This window comes from Momordica charantia (assembly GCF_013281855.1).
Source record: "Momordica charantia cultivar OHB3-1 chromosome 6 unlocalized genomic scaffold, Mcharantia_2.0 BLBB01000006.1, whole genome shotgun sequence".
NCBI classification, from domain to species: domain Eukaryota; kingdom Viridiplantae; phylum Streptophyta; class Magnoliopsida; order Cucurbitales; family Cucurbitaceae; genus Momordica; species Momordica charantia.
Window position 1 is genome coordinate 25,802,115 of NW_028275164.1, and position 21,727 is coordinate 25,823,841.

The following is a 21,727-nucleotide window of genomic DNA, read 5'->3' on the forward strand; positions in this document are numbered from 1 at the left end:
TTTTCCAACAAAAAAATACGCCTATCTTTAAACGTCACGAAAATATATTTTTTTCAACTTTTTGTAAGGGTTAAAGAAAGGTCACAAAAAATCAAAAATAAAAAAAAATAGTTGTTGCTCGCAAAAAACGCGTTTTTACCTTTTGTGATTTTTTTTATTTCCAATATTTTTACTGTTCGTTAACGTCACGAAAACTCCAAATTGTAGTAGTGATCTAACTTGTCAATTTAGTTTAGTTAAATATTTAAATAATTGAAATTAATTAATTTAATTTTATGAGAATGAGTTACCAAATTGGACTATTTAACCATAGAAATCAAGATAGACACGTGGATTGATCCGTTTTTGTTTATTTGGATTCTTTGTAACCTCCACAGTTTCCAAAACATCCTAAAATATCTACCTTTCTTTATTGTATTAGATGAATTATAATAGGAGTAAAATAAGAATTATAATTAAATTGACTGAAATTTACAAAAGCGAGCATAGTTGAGTTGTAATTGACATGCATCTCCAATTGAGAGGCTGTGAGTTCGATCACACAATCATATTTAGCAATTAAACTTATTTAAATACTTTTTCATTTTAGCTTTATTTAATTTATTCAATTTAATCAAATATCGTGAGCTGTGTTTGTTTTGGCTTTTAGTTTATGTTGATTTAATTAAAGATACTTATTTCCTTCTCTAACATCGTAAATATCTAGAATAATTAAACTTAAAATTTTCTCAATAAATAAAAAAGGAAAAAAATGATGATAATATGAACCTTACTTAATTAGTCAAACCATTACCTACCTTTTTAAAGATGGAAAGTTCAAATTCCTAACTCTAGTATAAGAAGTTTATTTAAAAATATTAAAATTAAGAATTTTTAATTTAACCAAAATCTTGCGAGTAATCATGTTGAACATAACTCTAGTTATAATTAAGTTTTGAGAGATTTTGAGAGAACCAAATGTAACGTTTTCAAAGTCATGTATATTATTGTTCTACTTCCGATAAAAAAACAAAAAGAAAAAAAAATGAATAAAGTTGACAAAGCTAAATCTAGATATGCATTGAGGCAACCACTTTAGAGATATGCATATACTGTAAACATATATCAGATCAGATCAAATCAAATCATCACATATTTGCAAGAGCTCTTGTCAAAGTTAAAACACATTCTAAAAAATTACTTTTTACTTCTCCCTCCTTCCTGCTCCTATCCACTAAACCTTCTCTCTTTTTCCCTTCTCTTTCTTCTATTCACAGCCAGTAGCCACCCTCCTGCCTTCTCCATTTCAATTTGCAAATCAATATATGATAGTTTTTATTTATTGAATCAAGACAGTAACCAGATGTTTCTCAAAAAAAAAGAAAAAAAGTAAAATAAAATGACAATAGTTAGCCAGATGCTGAATGAGAACTAAAGGCCCAAAATACCATCCAACAAATATGTAGTAAGAAAGTCAGCTAAAGTAAAAACCATCCAGCAAAATAACAATCTTACACTGAACAAATATACTTCTCCAAATAGACAGAGAAAAAAAAAAGGAAGAAAATAAACAGAGCTTCACAAAAGCAAGCAGGAAAGCTAATCCTTGGATACAAGTAAATGTCTTCTTCTACAGTTTTAGAAGTCACTAGTTAAAGCAGAACTACTCAGAGATGCAAGGGAATGTCTCAATCCTTGGATGCTTTGTTAATGAGGGACTTGTGAATGTGGGGAATTACACCACCTCCAGCAATGGTTCCTTTGATCAGGGTATCAAGCTCTTCATCTCCTCGGATGGCCAGCTGAAGGTGTCTTGGAGTGATTCTCTTCACTTTCAGATCCTTGCTCGCGTTTCCAGCCAACTCAAGCACTTCGGCCGTGAGATACTCCAGAATTGATGCTAAGTACACTGCAGCAGTTGCACCAACTCGCCCATTTGCAGATATTCTTGTCTTAAGATGCCTATGAATTCGTCCCACAGGGAACTAAAACCCCACAAATCCAGATATTTCACGAGTTAAATCACCCAAAATTATGCAATTCGAGGCCCAACTTAAGTGAAATTATTTGATCTCAACCCAATTGTGTAGCTTAAAAATAAAACTACGTGGGCATTTGAATGGCAAATTTTCAGCCCAACCCACAAAATACTAAGCTTAAACTTCCCCCCTAAACAAAGAATTGAAAAAGATCGTAGAGCCCCATGTTAAAATTCAGAAATGTCAACAGAAATTTCTATTACAGTAAAAATTTAAGGCACAAAGATCACAGTATCTGCAGATACATCAACATAATTGTACTAATCTTAACTGCATGTAGCTCAAAAATAAAACCACACGGGCATTTGAGTTGCAAATTTTCATCCCAACCCACGAAATAGTACTCTACACTTTCCCCCTAAACAGAGAATCAGAAGAGATTTCAGAGCCTCGTGCTAAAATTCTAAGCTGTCTGACAACAAGTGCTATAAGAATACAAATTTGAGGAACAAAGATCGCAATATATGCAGATACATCGACAAAATTGTACTAATCTCGTCTCAGTTGCAGTAATTTCCTTATATGGGTAAATATCAAAATTATTCAACATTCCAAGACTTCAACAGACGAGGAAAAATCAAACACGCTTGGGAAGATACTGTCGTTTCAATTAGTTTAACTCTTTGATTCCAAACTATGGATGAAAAAGGTTCAAGGTAAGAATACAAAAGCGCACCTGTATACCAGCGCGGGAGGATCGAGAGATGGGCTTTTTCTTGTCCTTATCCTTATCTTTGTTAGCTGATGGGGTCTTCGCAGCCAAAAGCCCCTTTCCGCCTTTTCCCGCCATTTTTCAGCCTGCAAAAAATGTTCAACCATTCAGATCAACACCTCGAACAGAGTAACATCGCCATTTAGTATAGAAAAATAAAATAGAAATCGAGAAGAAATGAAAGATCGTACACAGATCTAGATCGGGATGCAAGGGAGGAAGCGAAGAAGAAAAATCATGTGAGGAACTTCAAAATCGGAACAAATAAAAGACAGAAATTAAATCTCGGCAGAAAGAGAGAGAGAGACCTGAGGATCGTGGAAGCAAAAGGAGAAACTGCGGCAGAGAGAGGAAGAGAAGGAAGAGTGATAATTTAGAGCAATTGTACGATGGCTTTTGCTTTTTGAATTAGCCTCCTAATTTTGGCGGTTTATTTTAGGTGGGAATTTCGAATTTCAACTCTGAAAATTTCAAACTTCATATTCACGCGTCGACCCCTTATCTTTCTCTAAATTCTCGTGTATGCCCCAATATGATACCATAATTAGATGATCGACCAGAAACCTCACATAACACATGTATATTTTTTACAATAATGTATAAGATATTTTTAAAATATTGCTAGTACACAATATAAATATCGATTCGAATTTTTGGTAAATAAAACACACATGAGTTGGTCATTTGCCGTGATTACCATCCCAAATTGATTTTTTTTATTCAAACATTAAATTCATTTAAAAAAAAGCATAACACTGGTCACATGGACTACGGTTGGTTGAACACTGATTTCACCTAGTGTCGTTATTTGTTATTGCTTCTATTAGTTTTCGATTCACCTCCTTGAAGTAGGATGGTGAGTATTTAGGGATGAGACTCACTCTATTGTGTTTTATAGATTGATTTTGTTGCTTTGTTTCATTACAAGAGGAGTTGAGTTTTAAGCATGTTTACGTATCTTGGTAGAAAGCAACGACGGTTTGGGTATTTAGTATTTTTTATTTGCTAGAGCATAGTTAGCAAAAATGTGAAAACATCTTAGCGAATCCCCCTCAATTTACATTTAAATCGTTTCTTCATCGTAACTGTTTGCTATCTGTTTCGGATGCTCCAGCACATAATCGCATGACATTTATGTTATTGCTCATATACTATCTTATAAATTTATTTTCATTGTTCCACAGTATTCCAACCAACCTATTATTATTTTTGTTTTTTGTATCATGATTTGTTAGTTCAAAATATAGTTGCAATCCACGTGGAAACGACATTTTTATATACTAACTAATTTTTCTCTTAGTTGTGAGGAAGCGAACGAGTTTTTGGCGCCGTTGTCGAGTACTTTGATTTTAGTATTTTGGAATACGTCGTGAGCTTTTTCAGTTTTATTTCGATTGATTTGTGCAGTGATTGAACAAAAAGATTGAACGAACTTTTAGAAGGAGAAGGTTGAACAAAGAGTTCAACGTAGATAATAAATTAAAATGTATCACCTACCAAATTGACCAATTCAACCCGAGTTGAGAGTAGAGACAGTACATGGTGATGTAGTTGGAAAACTTGCTCCAATACCTCATCTGAATGTTGTTCTACTCGCTTATGATATCGAGTAGGAAATTAGAGCTTATACGTCTCCAACATTCTACGAGTTCAACCCAATAATTGTAGACCCTATTATTGAAGCCGATAAATTTGAACCGAAGCCTGCAATATGTTTCAGATGTCGTGAAGATCCTACGGTCTCTCATGCCCGTGAGAGACTCATTTAAGACACGTGCTTAGACAGGAGTAAGCAGGGAAGCACCGCGACTAAACTTCTTTTTAGCAACCGTTTCGTCTCTCTCTCTCGCTTTCTTTCTACTTTCTAGTAATATTTCATTTGTTTATCTCAACGACTCGAATCTCTCTTTCTCAATGGGATTTCATTGTCTCTCAACCAACTCTCTCACTGTCACCCAATACTTTTCGCTCTCCATCTCTCAACGGCCATTACAACCAGCCATCCCGGGGAAGAGCGTCATCAGATTCCGAGCAAGACAGTAAATGCGACGGCTCGGTCTGCATTGGAGGCTAGGCTAGCGGACTGATCAGGCGAGTAGAGTAGGAGTTGCAGAAGCGAGGCATGGAGGGACCGGAGGAGGCCAAGATCCATGGAGATTTCTCTCCCTCGCGATTTATCTCTCTCACTCTCTTTGAAAATCGGCTTTCACTTTCTCACCGACCCTCTCGCTGCCCTTACATGTTTTTGATGCCCCATGACCGTCCAATGGCGGGATCTTTGGGGGAGGAACGTCCTTAGATTCCAAAACCAGACTATAACGCGATGACTCGGTTTAGATTAGAGGCTCGATGACTGATCAGACGAGTTGGAGAAAAAGCAGGGCATGGAGAGAGCAGCGGAGTAATGTATCTGTCCAAAAATAACTTTCATCCTTCGATATCTTATTGTGCCATACAAAAGGTATCTTAATTCTGAATGTTTAGGCATTTGTTGTAGTTTGATTACGATATCTGTATTCAATTTATCTGAAGATATCGTTGCCATTCACTTGGAAACATCGATTATATATTCATTCTTTCAAGAATTCTAAATGATTACATGACTGCCGAAGACATGTCATCGTGATTATTATTCCTGATTTTTTTAGAGCTTATAGATATATTATTTTTTTTAAAGGTACTGCAATGTTTTAATTTGGAGCTTGATTTCAGTTTTTGGTTGAATGCTGCATCAAATGACTGCCGAAGATAAGCCATTGTGATTATTATTCATGATTTTTTTACAGCTTATAGATATATTCTGTTTTTAAACGTATTGCAATGTTTAATTTTGAGGTTAATTTCCATCCATGTTAGTCCTTATCTCGGCATAAATATGTTCCATGGTGCTTCTATATTGCATGAAGACCGCTGGTGGTTTGCTTCAAAGATCTTGCTCATTCGAAGGTTCAGGCAGAAGATTGTGGGAGTTAGCTTTCTGATGGATAGCTGATATGGAGCCTCAAGATCAAAATTCTCCACTTAACCATTAAAACATCCGAGTTGTTACATTGTATGATTTAATATTGAGAATTTTCCATTCATTCATTGAAATATCTAGTTCTTAGATTAATAGCTACTCTAATGTTTAGAGCTCTTCAATAGTCACCCGTATTGGAACGCTACCTTTTTTTCAGCTGGGTGTATTTGAAACCTAACTTGGATCTCTCTCTCTCTCTTTTTAAAAGAGAAATGTAACTTGGATTTCAATTTCTTGTTTAAAAAAAAAAAAAAAACAAAGAAAGAAAGCAACTTGGATTTCAAGTTTCAGAAATCTCTATGGGTTTGAAGTTGAGTAACTTCAGTAATTTAGCTAATTTATTTTATGTTTGATATCACTAGGTTACTTTATCAAAAGATATTTGTCCTTTGATAGTCATTTGCTCAGGAGAACTTGTTAATGGACATGGCCAAAACCCAAAGGGGATCCCCTATCCCCTTTTCTATTCATCTTGATCACCGACGTCCTTAGCTGGATGCTTCCCCATGGGGAATGACAAGGCCAACTCTCAGGTTATGTATCTAGGTGTGGTTTGGTTAAAATTAACCCTCTCCTTTTCGTAGACGACACCCTTCTATTCACCAACAAGGATCCTTCTAGCATAAAAAATCTCCACAAAGTCATCAAGTATTTTGAGATTGCCTCGGGACGCAAGACAAACTACAACAAAATCCAATGTTTTTGGCATCTCCATTATCTCAGACCACAAGCCAAATTGCCAAGGGATGGGGCTGCTCATCTGGGTCTTGGCTAAGTACATACTTGGGTTTACCATTGAACGGTAACCCAAAAAGGGAAGCTTTCTGGCTGCCAATCATTGAAAAGCTACAGAACCGATTATGCAAGTGGAGCAACATCTTCATTTATAAAGGGGGGAGACACACCAGCCTTCAATCGTCCTCACCAACTTACCCACATACTACGTCTCACTCTACAAAACAGCTAAGAGGATGGACAAGATCTTCAGAGACTTTTTGTGGGAAGAGCCAATTACCAATGGAAAGCCTCATCTCATTAATTGGAATCGTACACAGCTCCCTATCAATGAAGGAGGCCTCGACATTGGTACATTGCTAACATAAAGCACAAAAACAGTGCTCTACTATCCAAGTGGGTATATGGCGTTACATAACCAAATGCAACCAATTATGGAGAAAATTCATTTCCTAAATACACCGTTCTTCTTAACCATTTGGCCTACCATCTGCGACTCCAACTTTAAAGGGCCATGGACTGCAAATTTTCAACAAACCAGCCTCATAAAGGATGTTGCCATTTGTCGGGTGGGGGAGAGAAGCCATATCAGCTTCTGGAATGACAGATGGCTCACACAGGGAAACTTGACCAGCCTTTACCCGATCCTATATGCTTTAGCATCGAATAAGGGGGCCACAATTGAAGACCACTAGTCTAGAACCACCTCCCCATGGAACTACAGCTTCTGCAGGCCACTCAAGGACGAGGAATTTAATGACTGGATGTGCTTATCACATATACTAAATCCAATTGTCCTTCCCCTTCTTGAGGATCTATGGATATGCCCCCTGAAACCACTAGAACTTTCACCACAAAATCTGCATTCAGAATCCTTAACTCCCCCAACTCCCTCCTGGAACCCACCCTTTACCCTGGTCTATGGCAAGGAAGATGTCCTAGGAAAGTAAAGTTTTTTTGTTGGGAGCTTAGTCACGGAGCGATAAAAACGCATGATAAGCTCCCCCATTTTGCTCTCACCCCCAATTGCTGTCACCTATGCTTTGGGGCATCAGAGACATAGGACCATCTCGTTATCAATTGCGCATTCGCCACAAGTTTTTGGAACTGCCTCCTCTCGGCTTTTGGGTGGAAAATAGTCCTACACAATCAACCCTCCCTTTTCCTTAATTGTCTCCTGGTGGTCATCCATTCAGAAAGGAAAAAGCTACCCTTTGGGTTTAACTCGTTTGGGCATTTTTGTGGAGCTTATGGTTGGAGAGGAATGATAGGGTCTTCAAGGATAAATCCCACTCTTTTGATATCTTTTATGATAGAATTATTGTCCTAGCTCTTGGTTGGTGTAAATATTTCTACTCCCCCTTCAACAACTACTCTCTTAATGATCTTGTTACAAGTTGGAAGGCATTCTTGTAATTACTCATGTGGCCTTTTGTACATTTCATACCATCAATGAAAGATTTGTTTTATAAAAAAAAAAGGTTCAAGGTGTGCAAGGCATGCATTCTTTGGTGCTTGATACTTCAATATTTAGGTAGTGGTAATTTACAAAGACATTGGGCATATTGCTCATTCTTTGAACATAATATGTGCTGAGCTATATGCCTTAAGACTTACATTTCTTGTGTTCTATCCTTCGACTCTGATAGGATTATGGTAGGAGAATGATTATGGATATTATTAGGGGCATAGATGGTACAGTTTTTATAGTTGAATGGTCATAAGTAGGATTTAGATGGAGGGAAAGGCAAGCGAATTTTACGAATGCTTGTAATTTTCTTCCATATTTCTAGTCTCTGGTTCTCGTTCCTTTCAAATTCTTGTTATGCTTCTTTTTAAATGCTCTGATATTCCTTCCATAACTCATAAGGAGAGGAAAAAAAAGAACCACTATGATATTTGGAGCAACTTTTCTTGTCAAAGACCGGTAGAGTCTAAACTAATACTACCTTATCTTGTATCTCCCATCATATCCTTTCTACCCTTTGTGTCCCTGGAAAAAGAAATGAAAAACTGATTTTTTCTGCCTCTCGTTGGAGGAAAAGTGAATTACATCAGTAGCTTAACAAGCTTCTAATATTGGGGAGTTAAGTGAGGTAATATAAGCTTCTAATATTGGGGAGTTGACTGAGGTAATCAGGGAAATCATTATTTATCAGTTATGGGTAAGCAGTGGTCTGATGCCATGCCAGGATAAGTTTGATTCTTTACTCGTGCTGATTATTAACCGTGATAGTAATAGATATTCATGTACTACTCCTATGTTTCCCCTACTCATGTCGTTCCTCCTCTTGTAGAACTTGACTCATCTCTTCTCTTGTAGGACTTGACTCATCTCCCGCAAGAGGAATTTCTTAGCCTTTTGTGTGGTGCACCATGGACTAGTCCATTGCTTCACCAATTTTTAGTTAATTAACTATCTTGGTGAGTGGTACGGTCTTCTCTTTGATCACGTCAGAATTAGGGTGCATCTAAGGTTGTTTCAGGGCTGGGAGTGAACTCCCAACTTTTTGTCCTCGATCGTATCCAGTTGAAACTGCAACACCTTAATTTTTCGTAAAGAAAAATTTTGACATGATACCAAATTGAAATCATTTAGTGAAATACCATTTATTCAATTGGTGTATTTAGTTGAAAGTAGATATATATTTTTGAGTTCAACAATACACGGGGTGAGAGATAGGAGATTGAATTATCATTAAGCTATATTCAGATTGATTAGTTGGAAGTAAATAATTAGAACTGAAATGCTAAGTTTCTTTTGCAGCCTGCTGTAGAAATCATTGGATTCTAAATGGGTGAAGGTACTAGGCCTTCCAAGATCGTGTGCATGCTTTTTGGGTGTTGGTTTGGACGAAAAGCTAGTAAATAATGCTGATAAAAAGGCTGGTTTATTACTCGTGCAAGTTGACAGTTTTATGAGGCTGCTTTCAACAGTGTTTCAGCAGGTACGCCTGATTCAAGATTAATTTTTGTTTAAATTATTATTTGAATGCAAATATTGCTATGAACCTTCCCCCACCCCCACTAAAAAAATAAAAAATAATAACAATATGTATATTATATATATATATTTCAATTGAGAAACATGTGTTACGTGTAGAATAAAGTAGAGCTTGTTAGTCCATATTATGTCACTAAAACTTTCATTTTTCTGGTAATGAGGCAGAACCTTTTTCATCTTTGATTCATCTATATCGTATTACCTTTTTGGCTTTCTTTAATCTCTTTGTTATTGCATACTTGGATGTAAAAGTTCTTTTGGAGTCCAGTTACGTTTGGTTGAAAATTAATGATGATACAATCAGTGCAAGAACTTGCTAAACTTTGAAAGATGCTGCCCCTCTTCTCTCATTCTTCACCATCCGCCTTTCCTCCACTCTAGTAGCTAAGATGATGCTTTTTGTTGTGATTGATGATGGCAGGTTGACATTTATACTAAACAGAAGTGTGAGATTAATAAGAACTTAACCATATAAGCAGATAGCAACTTTAGAAGTAGTAAAAAGAAGCATAACGAGAATCTGATAGGAATCAGAACCAGAGACTGGAATCAAGAAAAATAGGAATGGAAATATATTGTAATATCGAAGAAAATCACAAGGGGATAATAAGTAAAATTTGCTTACCTTTTCCTCCCTCTAAATCCTACTTATGACCATTTAACTATAAAAAGTTTACCAGCTAATTACTAATATATGCCCCAATAATCCATAATCATCCTCCTACTAGAATCCTATAAGAATCGAAGGGATAGAACTCAAGAAATATAAATCTTAGGGCAGATAGCTCAGCACATATTACGTTAGCTATCCAGGTTCTTAGGGAAATCTCAGCACATATTATGTTAGCTATCCAGGTTGTTTACCTTGCCCGGTCCTCTAACAGCTTTAGGCTAGGTAGCACGGACACCTTAAAAAGGGCGAAGTGTCGGTGACGGACACATAGCGGGCAGCGACAACATGTGCAACATGCTAACTAGCAACTAGTGTGTCGAATTTTATCCTTTTTTTTTTCTGGACATGCGAGCGGCTCATGGCTAACACATCGCGTCCTTGCCATTTATTATAGATGGAACCTGCAATCGAATCTTAAATGTAGGGAATAAAGTTTTGAAACTCTAAATTTATATCTCTCCTTTTAGGGTTGTCAATGTCCTGCAAGTAAATTTATGTTACTTCCATCCATCCATCCATCTCTCATTGGAAATTTTGTGTACTTGTTAAGAGGTTCTGGTGTTGACCGTCGATATGCCAGAGGCTCTTGTGTTTTGTGTCTTTGTTTTTGCCACCTTTTCTTGAATAGTTTGGCTCTCTTTAAGCTAGAAATTAATTTTTTTTTACTGACTAGTGTAGTGATTTGGTCCTTTCTTGAGTTATTACTTATTTTAGACTCCTATATCTTAAGTTCTGAACGTTTAGGTGTTTGTTATTATAGTTTTAATATGATATTTGTATTCAATTTATCTGAAGATATTGTTGCTATTAACTTGGAAGAATCTATATGTATTCATTCTTGATTACACGACTGCCAAAGATATGCCAATGTGATTATTACTCACGATTTTTCTTACTGTTTATAGGGATGTTCTTTTTTGAAAGGTACTTGAATGTGTAATTCGGCGGTTGATTTCAGTTTTTGATTGAATGCTGCATCAAATGTGAGGCTTCATATTGATTGATTTGGTCATCATCTAGCACAGCACGGTGAGTTTACAAAGGGTAGTCTTTTCCATGCTCGACTTTTATCATAACCTTACTTATCAATAAGCCTTCTTCAATAATCCCATTAACGTATCTGTTATTGCATTTGAAAATGGAGGGAAGGAGGGCATGAGTGAGAGAGCACATGTGAGGGAAGGAGGAAGGATTGAGTGAAGGCACATGTACTCTTTCTTCTTGAAAATAGAGAATGAGAGAAGTAAGTGAAAGTGTAAATAACAATGGAGAGAGAAGCTAAGACGAACATATCTCAGTGGTAATTGGTATATATCTCCAATCATGAAGTTATGAATTCGATCTTTCACCTTCACATGTTAGAAAAATTAAAATAAATAATAACATATAATAATACTTAGCGAGAGAGAAAATGTATCATTAAATCCAGAGAGAGTGAGATATAGTGGAGTAATTTTGTTGCCAAATACGTGGGTTCCATATAAATAATATATACATATTTTTTTTTATATAATGATAAAACCATGGTAAAATTTAAATAGAGGTGGTATGGAAAACTTTGAAGCGTAGAAATTTTCTCAGGAGAGAGAAGGACGAAGGAGGATGAGCAGGTGCGAGGGAGGGAGGAGTGCGTGCAGGTACAAGCGAGATGGATTCGTGTAGTTAATAAGTCTCTATATCTTATTAAAAGAGAAAAAAAGAAATTAACTGATGTCCTTCGTGGAGTTAAAAGACTTCAAAGATGGTCATTAAAGTCAATGAAAGGAAATAAAATTTCAAAGATCTTCATAATGAAGAGTGGTAAGAGTCAACAGAAAAATGGGGATGTTGTCTGGTAGGTATCATTGGTGCAAATGCTTTTCCTCCTTCGTGTGGTAAAAATAAAGCATAAACAAAAATAAAAGAGGATGGAGACTAGAAAATGAGATTTTATAACTCAGCTTGATGGATTAGTACCAATTAGACTTGGGGAAAAAGCAATCACCTATGACTTAGGGCGAAGAAAAAGCAAGAGAAATAAAATCTGAAATAATAATAATAAATAAATAAACAGATATAAATAAGTAAATAAAAATTAAATATATTTATTGTGAAAAAAGACTGAAAAATATTATTTGATATCATTCATGATTATTTTGTTGTTGTGTGAAAAGATGGGGAAGAGCACTTTTTTTTTTTTTAATTTCAGTAGATCATAACTTTATTCAGTTTTGAATACCTTAATTTAGAGGTATAGGATTAGATGATTTCAAGAGGAGTATATGCAAATTACTGTTGAATTATGCTTATGTTGGTAGATCCATTTTAATCTTTAAGTAAATTAATTGTTTGAAAATTTTTACTAGTAATCACCAAAGTTCAATTCTAAAATTTTATGAAAAATGTCAAACTTAGTCGAAAAGTGAGCACCAGAAAAAGTCACACACACAGTAAAAACTAAAAAGTATCACTTCGAAGTAAAATTAGTATTGTGCAGCAGTAGAAATATATAACACATATCCATAAAAAATACTAAAGTGACTAAATGTTTTATTTATATTCAAAGTCAAGATTCTATTTGGTACATTTTAAATTTGAAAATTAATATATACGCATATTCGTCTATTACTTGCTAAGCATGAGAGGGAAAATCTCAATTAAGTGTTTCTCAAAGAAAAAAAGACAGCGAGTAAGTTGTAACTATAATTTTTTTTTGGTTGTTTTAAAAGAAAAACATTAATTATTTTTAGTATGACTTACCATCTTTTGGTCGGAGATAGACGTCTTAATTTGTTGAATTAAATTTAAGTAAAAGTATACTATAATATTCTGTTTTCAATCACTTTTTCTCCATTAATTTTCTGTTGCCTTAGTGGAGACCATTTAAATGGGAAATTTGTGGGCCATACGTCTTGACTTATTTTGCTGGCTAATTTTAGATGGATTAAATGTTAAATTACAAATCCGTTTTATTCAATAAAATTGAGAAGAAGAAAAAAAAAAGAGAAACCTTGTTTTACGGATCAAAAAGAAGTTATAATAATTATTAATTATTTTAAGCAGATAATATACAAATTGTCGTGGTGCCGCAATGAATTATTTCATACCACATACCATTATTAGATGAAAACTGATATCTTTATTCGAATAAGTATACTTTTTCTTTTGTCATCCTAATAATAATAATAATAAGTATACTTTTTAAATTTTATTTTAACAATTCAATAAAACTCATATGCTTTTGTGACTTGCAAGGTTAAGCTTTTTTCCTTTTACTTGTATTACTATTGCCTTTTGAAATTTGAAATTAAGGATAACGAAGGGTTTCAACATCAAAGAGACAATCTTCTCATATACTAAAGCTCTAACACTTTGTTTATGAAAAATGAGATCTTTAATTTCCAAAATAAAGTGCTAAATCAATCATTTCAATTGTGACTTTTTCCGTGATTAGATATTGTAATTTTTTTCAGTACAATAAATATGGGGATCAGGGATAGAACCTCTAACCACTGGTAGCATATTACAATCTTAATTAACAAAAATAATATTATTCTTACTCATCTGTAGACATTTCAGTAAAATCTGATATTATTATAGTTTAAAAATTAATACAGTAACTGATTAAGGGAGTTGGTTAAACTTGTAATTTCATCTTTTCGAGGGGGTTTTTTTTTTTTCTTTTACACGTCTGTAAGTGAGAATAGGGTTAACTTGAAAATGAGGTATGTGGGCCTAATGTGTTTCCCGACCCAAAAGATAGGCCTCGAGTTTCTTTAGGCCCACCATCAAATGCACTTAAAAATGGCCGTGGGAGCCCACCGGAATTATTCAAAATAAATAATTAATTATAAATATATACTTCTAGCTCTAGGAGTATATCTCCTAAATAATAAATACAATCATTCTGTTCGTAATTTTATGATTGTACATGTTGGGACCATGCTTTAATTGCTTCACTTTCTTCCCCCCAATTAAATTAAAAATTGAGCTGTCATCTTGTAACAATCTAATTGGCGATGATGGATGTAATTAAAATTCGAATCTAATCATAGACGATTTCTTATTATTTGATATAATTGGATGGAGATATTAAAAATTGAGGATTTAATCCTTGGAAGTATTAAAGTATTAGCCAATATCATTATAGCGCCAAGTGAATTACTTTTTATAATTATTGTCTAAATTTATCTCTTTATATTTTTCAAAAATTTAGATTTAACTATAAATACGCCAATTGGATTTGCATGCATTTGTGGGGGTTTTTTTTTCATTACTAAATAAAAAACCCACTTAAAAATATTTTTGAATGTATCCAACATATTCTCAATCTCTATCTTTATGTTGTCTCCAATTATGATGTGGATATGGTCTTCCTTTATTATAATCGTGAGAGATAATTGGGGAGTGAGTGAATTACATTTTAATTAAGAAAAATAAATCGTTAAGTGATAATTATATTAGGATAATTTTTTAAGTACCCTATTAGGAGAAAGCTACTCGGTTACAAATGTTTTTTTTTTTAGTATAATGTAATTAAATAACATTTTCCCAGAAATGTGTAAAACTCACTAAGAGGAAGAGAAAGGGCCAACCACCAAGATGAGACCTTGAATAGCAAGCTTTAATCTCACTTTATCAAATGTCAAAAGAAAAACACCCAAAGGGGAAAAAGGTAAAAAAGAGGGATTTTATTTAAATATTGTAAAAAGAAAAAAATAATAATTATTTCGAAACTATTCTTTAAAATATCGTTAGTTAATCTTGTCCAATCAGCACAAACTATTCAATTAAGTGTTCACATGGTAAGAGTTTATAATATAAATGACTACTCCTCTTATCAATCGATTTTGAGATGAAATTTCATGTATATTGATATCGATAAATCAATGATGTCTCTCTTTCTCCCGCTGTAATTAAAATTACAATATTTTTACAAACATATAATAATATTTAAAGAATTAACTTGTGTTACAATATTAAAAAGAGGGCAAGGTAAGAAAGTAATTTGAAAGGTTTGAATTTTTGTTTTTTTATTAATAAATTGGGAGACTTGAAAAGTGGGGAATTGAGACCTCATTGTCACATAGTCCCCACTTGAAGCAAACAATTATGAAGAAAGTTGCAATAAAACGCGTAGCATTGTGCACTTGGCACTTGGCACTTGGCACTTGGCACTTGCTGCTTAGCTCTCGAGTGTATATGGCCTTCATTTCTTATGCATATCCCATCATTATCTTCTAAAAAATGTCCTTTTTTCCTACCCATATATATACGCAGTACATGATCATCCTATATGGGTTTTATTATGACCTTCAATATTGTAAGGTCACATTATTATTAGTTTGTAGCTTGACATGTGTAAGGGTGAAGTAGTCAAAGTCGTTAAACACGACGTAACACTGTTTGGGAGATCAATCTTTGAATCATAGGTTGAAATGACTGAACTAAAATTGGGTAAGTTGAACTTTAGTATATGTTGGTTGAAACCTGCCCAACTACATCACTGACCACTAAACTGATTCTTCGTCGAGTGTCTCACTTTGTGTTAAGTAGGTGATCTTCAAGTAGTTGCCAATCACCTCTCTCTTTCGTATAAATATTAGAAGTAATAGCAAACTTAGGTACACGGGAGTTTAGTACACATTTGAATTTCGTTGAGACCAAGAACTAACTTCAGGTTCAGGGTGCTTATCTTCTATAAATCTGAGAGTTAAATGTGTAGACAGATTTCAATTGAAACAAAATCCATGATTATTGAGAGATAAAGAAAATAATATACAATGTAATGCAAATTTAAACAATAGTAACCAAAATAAATGTTGATAAAAAGGTATAAAATCCATGTACAACTATAATAAAACTGAAGTTCTTGTTTTCCTATCTTTTGCTCATACAACATTATAAAATTAAAATTTAGATTATGGTCTACAATTTTCTAAACAGTAACACTAAAGTAATGCGACCCAATCTTTAAGCTAATTTCTATTAAGTTAACAATTTTCTAACTCCAATAGCAAATTATATACTTGACTTAACATCTAAAAAAGAGTAAAAATAAAAGAGAGAAAAAAAGAAGAAAAGAAGAAAAACAAGTGGAATCTCTTTATTTTCTTTCTAGATTTTCTCGAGAAACAAGCAAAAGGATGAAGTATAAATGGAACAAGGCTTTGGCCTTTGGCTTAATTAATTCGTTTACTTCCAAGGAAATAAATGCCAAACTTTATGTTTGGCTTTGAAATTATTAGAGAGACACGTGTGAAATCGTGTTTGGTTTAAAAGAAAGATGGGGAAGTGATCGTACATCACTAACTTTCTTATATTCGGTTCTAAATTTGACTAAGGAAAGCAAACGAAGATTATTGCAAAAGGAAGAGAAAAGAAAAGAAACAAGGAAAAATGAATACTTTGCTTATTCTACTTTTTATATGCCAATATCAATCACGATTCTATCTCAAAATTAATGGACAATGAGATGAGTAATCCATGTTTAACATGTCCCCTCAAGATCGTGGCTCTTTTAGCTCATCGATCTTGACTGGATCCTATTTTTGGACCGGTTGCTCGTTTGAGCGTTTTGGACTCTGATACCATATAAATATTCATGGGGTTCCATATCAAAACCAATTGACAATGAGATGAGTAGTCAATGTATAACATGCCCCCTCAAGATCGTAGCTCTTTTGGCTTATCGATTTTGGCCGAACTACTCTTCTCATAGTCAATTGGTTTTGAGATGGAACCCATGAATATTGATATGATGTTAGAGCTCAAAAAGCTCAAATGAGCATCTGGTCCAAAAAAAAATGGGATCCGACCAAGATCGATGAGCCAAAAGAGCCACGATCTTGAGGGGTATGTTAAGGATCCCACATTGATAAAAGAAGAGACCTTACATAGGGTTATAATATACATGGACTACTCCTCTCATTACCAATTGATTTTGAGATAAAACCCCATGAATATTGATAGCCTATAATGCACCAACTTATTTACTTGTTTTTATTTTTTAACATATTTTCTATATATTGAAAAACCGCTTAAACTTGTATCCAATATAGATCATGAATCGAAGATTCATTACATATGGAAACAAAAGTTCAAGAAATTTGCTAGACATAATTTAAAGTTTAAATACCTATTTAGCACAACATTCAAATTTTTTGTGGACTTATTCAATACTTTTTAAAATTTAGAGACTAATTGAATATGATTCTCAAAGTTGATTGAATAAACTCATATTGATTTGACACAATATTGAAAATTTAGAGACTTATTCAACACTTATCAAAATATAAAAATTTAGAGACTTATTCAACACTTATCAAAATATAGGGACTTATGGAATACTGTTATCAAAGTTTATTAACTAAACTAATAACAAAAATTAAGGATAGGAAAAAAATGATTGCATGTGACTTTAATAAATTGTGAACTCACACATATTATTGAATTTAATTAGCGGTGAATTCAAAACTTTACTTCATGCACTTAAATATGTATAAGGATAATTTTTTAATGCATTGGTATACACTAATATTAGTTTATAATTATTTTTCAAAATAAAAATAAATATGTATAAAGATAATTTTGAATGTATTGATATATATTAATATTAGTTTATAATTATTTAGAAAAATATTAGTTTCTTTAATTTGATATTGAAAATTATTGCTTAATATAACATACTAATCTTCTAACATTAGAGGGCTCGAGCCCCGTAAGCCTTAGTTAAATTTGAATTATTTCTAGTAAAATATATGAAAGCGGAGATTTAAACTTTTAACTACGTGCAGATACCAAGAGTTATCTTCCGGTTGATTAGACTTAAAAAGAAAACAATTAATCGCGAACTAATGACATTAATTAAGAATGGTTTGCAAAATCGTCAAACAACACGTGGCGTGGCGTAGATGCTATCCGCTTCTTGACAATATAATATGATATGATATGAGTTATGACTAATGTTCAAAACGGCGTCGTTTTGCGTTGTGCATACGACACTACCGCTTCAATTGGGCCAAGCCTTAGCCCATTACTCAATGCTCATCATTCATGGGACCCACCACCATGTCCCTTTCATTTTGATTGAATTTAAATTTTTGTTTTTTCTTATTTATTTTTACTTAGCCAGTCCATCCTTTTTTTTTTTTTTTTTCCTTTTTTAGTACTAGACGGTGAAAATTTAATTACTTTGTGAATTGTTCTTTTTAATATTTGCATGCAACTTAGAAAGACTAGGACTATTTGTGTAGGTGTTATAGCCTTTGTGGATTTGACTATTTTTTTGTTGCTTCATTTTCTGTTGTGTTCCAGTACTTTTGCTGCTGGTTTTGGTTTTTTTTAATGTTTTGTTGGTACAAATTTGGGCAAGTTTATTTGTTAGTTCTGTAGTTTTAATTGCATATTAAAGTGTTAATTCCAGTAATCTCAAAATTTTCAAAAGAAATTTTTTTTGTTAAACATAATACACCTCTATCTTTATTATCTTATATTGTATTGTTTTAAAATGATTAATATGCTTTTGTAAAATAGTTTTATCAAAAATAGATTTATTGGTTGATTAAATTCTAAAAAGGCAAAAATAATAATTGAATTGGATAACGTGGGGACAGAAGAAAATTAGAAGTATGTATGCGTTTGGCGTTATTATTATTATTATTATTATAAATAAATGGTCCATCGACACAAACCTTAAATGAATCGAAATGACATAATAACCTTCTCGTCCATTAGGCTTCTGGTCGCAATTTTCAACTAAGTTGAGCCTTGCCTCCCCTAATGAAGGAGGGCATTATCGTTATTTCGCTTTGACACGAGAATTTCACCGGAGTGGGTTGGTTGGTTTTCTCCAGCTGCCCTTCGCCCACGCCACACGATCATGTGGCGGTTGTGAACGACTCCGTGTATGAGGGTCATTGGCAAACTCGTGATTTTGAATTTTTGTTGAGGGCATTTTCGGCATTTAGTTTTTCCCAAATATCGTCACCCAAACATAACGTGGAGGAACTTCGCAAGAGCCACGAAGCAAATTTGTCGACTGCTCGACACGTGGTCCTTGCGGGTGATAATGTCGTTTTAACGCCACGCCGGATTCCACGTGGACATGAATCCTAGTCAGCACCTCCGATTTTTCTTTTTAAAGACCCCGAAGACTTCTCATTTCTCTTCCATCGTCCACTGAAAGAAAGCCGAGAGCGTACTTAAGTCTTAAACCGAGTTCATTTCTACCTTCCGTCTCCCTGATTTTCTTGGCCGGCGGCTACTGTGCCACGCCGGAAAATACGCTCCTCGCCGGAAATTATAGAGTTTCTTATCTTCGGTTGCGTTGCAGATACGGTCTGGGCACTCTGACCGTATCTGATTTCCCCAAGCAAAAGCGACTTTACTTGGCTGAGTTTCGAAGTTATTCTATATTCTGTTTAAAAATAAGGAGAAAAACTACATTATAATTATTAGGGAATAGGTTTCTGATTTTTAGATATCTCAAATTTGTCCGAGTACATTTAATTTTTGGGGGCAAAACTCTGGATTTGTGTGTCGATTTTATTTTCTGATAATCTGTAATCAGATACGCTTCAGAGTCGTCGATGGCGAATTCAAACGAACTGTAGGTTGTGGAAGTCGCATTTTCCGTCTGCTACCATAATACTGTTTTGCTTATTTTTCTGTAAACACACTTGTCCGTTCTCGAATCTTGAATTAACCGAAGGAATTGAAGATTACGAGCTTCAATTTTGGAAAATGGTGAAGTTAATAGTTGTTGAGATCTGAGTATCTGAGAGGTGCTTAAATTTTCTCGGAAGAGCTTACGGCTTCTCTGATCATGCCATTTCAAATGAAGATCCAGCCAATCGATTTCGACAGTGCCGAAGAAGCAGCTCGGTTAGAGCTGGTTAAGCCGGCCGTGAAGTCGTCGAAGTTGAAGCGACTATTTGAAAAACAGTTCCATAACGTACTGAGGAATTCGGCAGAGAAGGCAAACTTTGAAGAATTGAATGTTAACAAAGACAGCTCCGACTGCTTCTCTGTGTTGGAGCCTAGCTCTATTTGCTTGGCGAAGATGGTCCAGAATTTCATAGAGGACAACAATGAGAAACAATTCAGTGCGTCTAGGTGTGGTCGTAGTCGCTGCAACTGCTTCAATGGAAACTATACGGACAGCTCCGAAGAGGAATTGGATTCACATGGTGGTTTTGGCGATGCCAAATTTTCTTCCGGTGGTGAGGCTTGGGAACTTCTGAAGGTATATAACCGATCATCTTTTTTTTTTTTTTTTTTCAATCCTTCTAAGAAAATCATTTTCATACTCGGACAGAGCTTAATTCCTTGTACGAGTGTTCACGAGAGGAATTTATTAGCAGACACGGCCAGGATCGTGGAGAAGAACAAGGTCTGCAAGCGCAAAGACAACTTAGCAAGACAGATTGTTACTAATGGATTGCTGGCTCTCGGATACGACGCTTCCATCTGCAAATCTCACTGGGAAAAGTCCCCCTCATATCCGGCTGGTATATTTCCAAACTGAAATATCTATTTTCTTCTTATTGTTCAAGCGATAATTTTACATAAATTTAAATTCAAGGGGCTATCCGTCTTGAATACGCAATTCTTTGCATGTTTTAAACCCTAAAACTCGTGGGAGAAAGGAGATATCAGTTATCAGTTTCCCCGTCCTCCCAAGAATTAAGTTCTAGTTCGAAATTTAAAAAATCATACGATTAGGTTATTTGTGAGAAAATTTAGGAATACTGGAACCAGACCGTTTCTTCTTCTCTTTCGATTTGAATTTTATTAGGCAACTGGATTCCGATTGTTTCTGATTACCGTCGATTCCATTTTCCTGATGAACCAGGGGATTACGAATACGTTGACGTGATTATCGAAGGAGAACGCTTACTGATAGACGTCGACTTCCGATCAGAATTTGAAATTGCGCGGTCAACCAAAAGTTACAGAACAATCCTCCAACTTGTTCCTTTTATCTACGTCGGCAAGCCTGGTCGGCTCCAGAGGATCGTATCCGTCGTATCAGAGGCTGCAAAACAGAGCTTAAAAAAGAAGGGGATGCCTGTTCCCCCATGGCGAAAAGCCGAGTATGTCAAAGCGAAGTGGCTCTCTCCTCATATTCGTGCGTCATCCTTGTCGATTTTGGGTCCAAATTCTGAGTCAAAGCAACCCCTTGAAAACTTCCAACTTGAGCCCCGTCAAGTGGCCGAGAAATCGGTGGATCGTAACGAGTTTGGAGAGGTAGACTTGGGGCCATCGGTAACCATTGGTGTTGAGGAGGACACTGTGAAAGAATGGAAGCCTCCGGAGGTTAAGCCAAAAAGCTCATCGCTTGGGGCTAGAAATCTTAAGATCGTAACTGGTTTGGCATCGGTTATTGAAGACGAGCCATGAAATTTTTTGTTTTGTTTCTTCTCTCCTTCTTTGGTTTTTGACTACCGTATAAACAAATAGTTATATACAACCTATGTATGGTGTTAACCTTCAAATCCCCTTCTGGTTTTTGTGTAAGGGTTTGGATATTACTCAAATCAATAAAATTTGAAAACATGAATAGTTAACAGCTATTAAGTTTGTA

The 21,727-nt window shown here is 34.8% G+C and overlaps 2 protein-coding genes and 1 long non-coding RNA gene across 8 annotated transcripts; 2 read left to right on the forward strand and 1 right to left on the reverse strand.

Annotated features, from left to right (window-relative positions):
- Positions 1 to 1,442: 1,442 nt before the first annotated feature.
- Positions 1,443 to 3,192, reverse strand: LOC111015234 (histone H2A variant 1). Of its 2 annotated transcripts, none has more exons than XM_022290191.2 (3): positions 3,039 to 3,192; positions 2,695 to 2,816; positions 1,443 to 1,964 (listed from the first exon to the last, which is right to left on the reverse strand). In XM_022290191.2, the coding sequence occupies exons 2-3, from the start codon at positions 2,806 to 2,808 to the stop codon at positions 1,668 to 1,670; spliced, it is 411 nt and encodes a 136-aa protein (XP_022145883.1). In that variant the 5' UTR covers positions 2,809 to 2,816; positions 3,039 to 3,192; the 3' UTR covers positions 1,443 to 1,667. The 2 variants fall into 2 exon arrangements, with proteins under 2 accessions (XP_022145883.1, XP_022145884.1); XM_022290192.2 differs by having other exon boundaries at positions 2,922 to 3,066.
- A 1,321-nt stretch (positions 3,193 to 4,513) lies between these two features.
- LOC148211016 (uncharacterized) lies at positions 4,514 to 12,789 on the forward strand. 5 transcript variants are annotated; one of them, XR_015791687.1, is made up of 6 exons: positions 4,515 to 5,191; positions 5,408 to 5,782; positions 8,808 to 8,908; positions 9,252 to 9,432; positions 11,067 to 11,190; positions 11,743 to 12,789. It is a non-coding gene; the product is annotated as an uncharacterized LOC148211016 (long non-coding RNA). The 5 variants fall into 5 exon arrangements; XR_015791683.1 differs by lacking the exon at positions 11,743 to 12,789 and having other exon boundaries at positions 4,514 to 5,191; positions 11,067 to 11,493; XR_015791685.1 differs by lacking the exons at positions 8,808 to 8,908; positions 11,743 to 12,789 and having other exon boundaries at positions 4,514 to 5,191; positions 11,067 to 11,493.
- Positions 12,790 to 19,291: 6,502 nt separating this feature from the next.
- LOC111015299 (uncharacterized) lies at positions 19,292 to 21,716 on the forward strand. The gene is made up of 3 exons (XM_022290285.2): positions 19,292 to 20,386; positions 20,459 to 20,651; positions 20,996 to 21,716. Exons 1-3 carry the CDS (start codon positions 19,967 to 19,969, stop codon positions 21,541 to 21,543), a joined length of 1,161 nt encoding a protein of 386 aa, XP_022145977.1. The 5' UTR covers positions 19,292 to 19,966; the 3' UTR covers positions 21,544 to 21,716.
- The last annotated feature ends 11 nt before the right edge of the window (positions 21,717 to 21,727 follow it).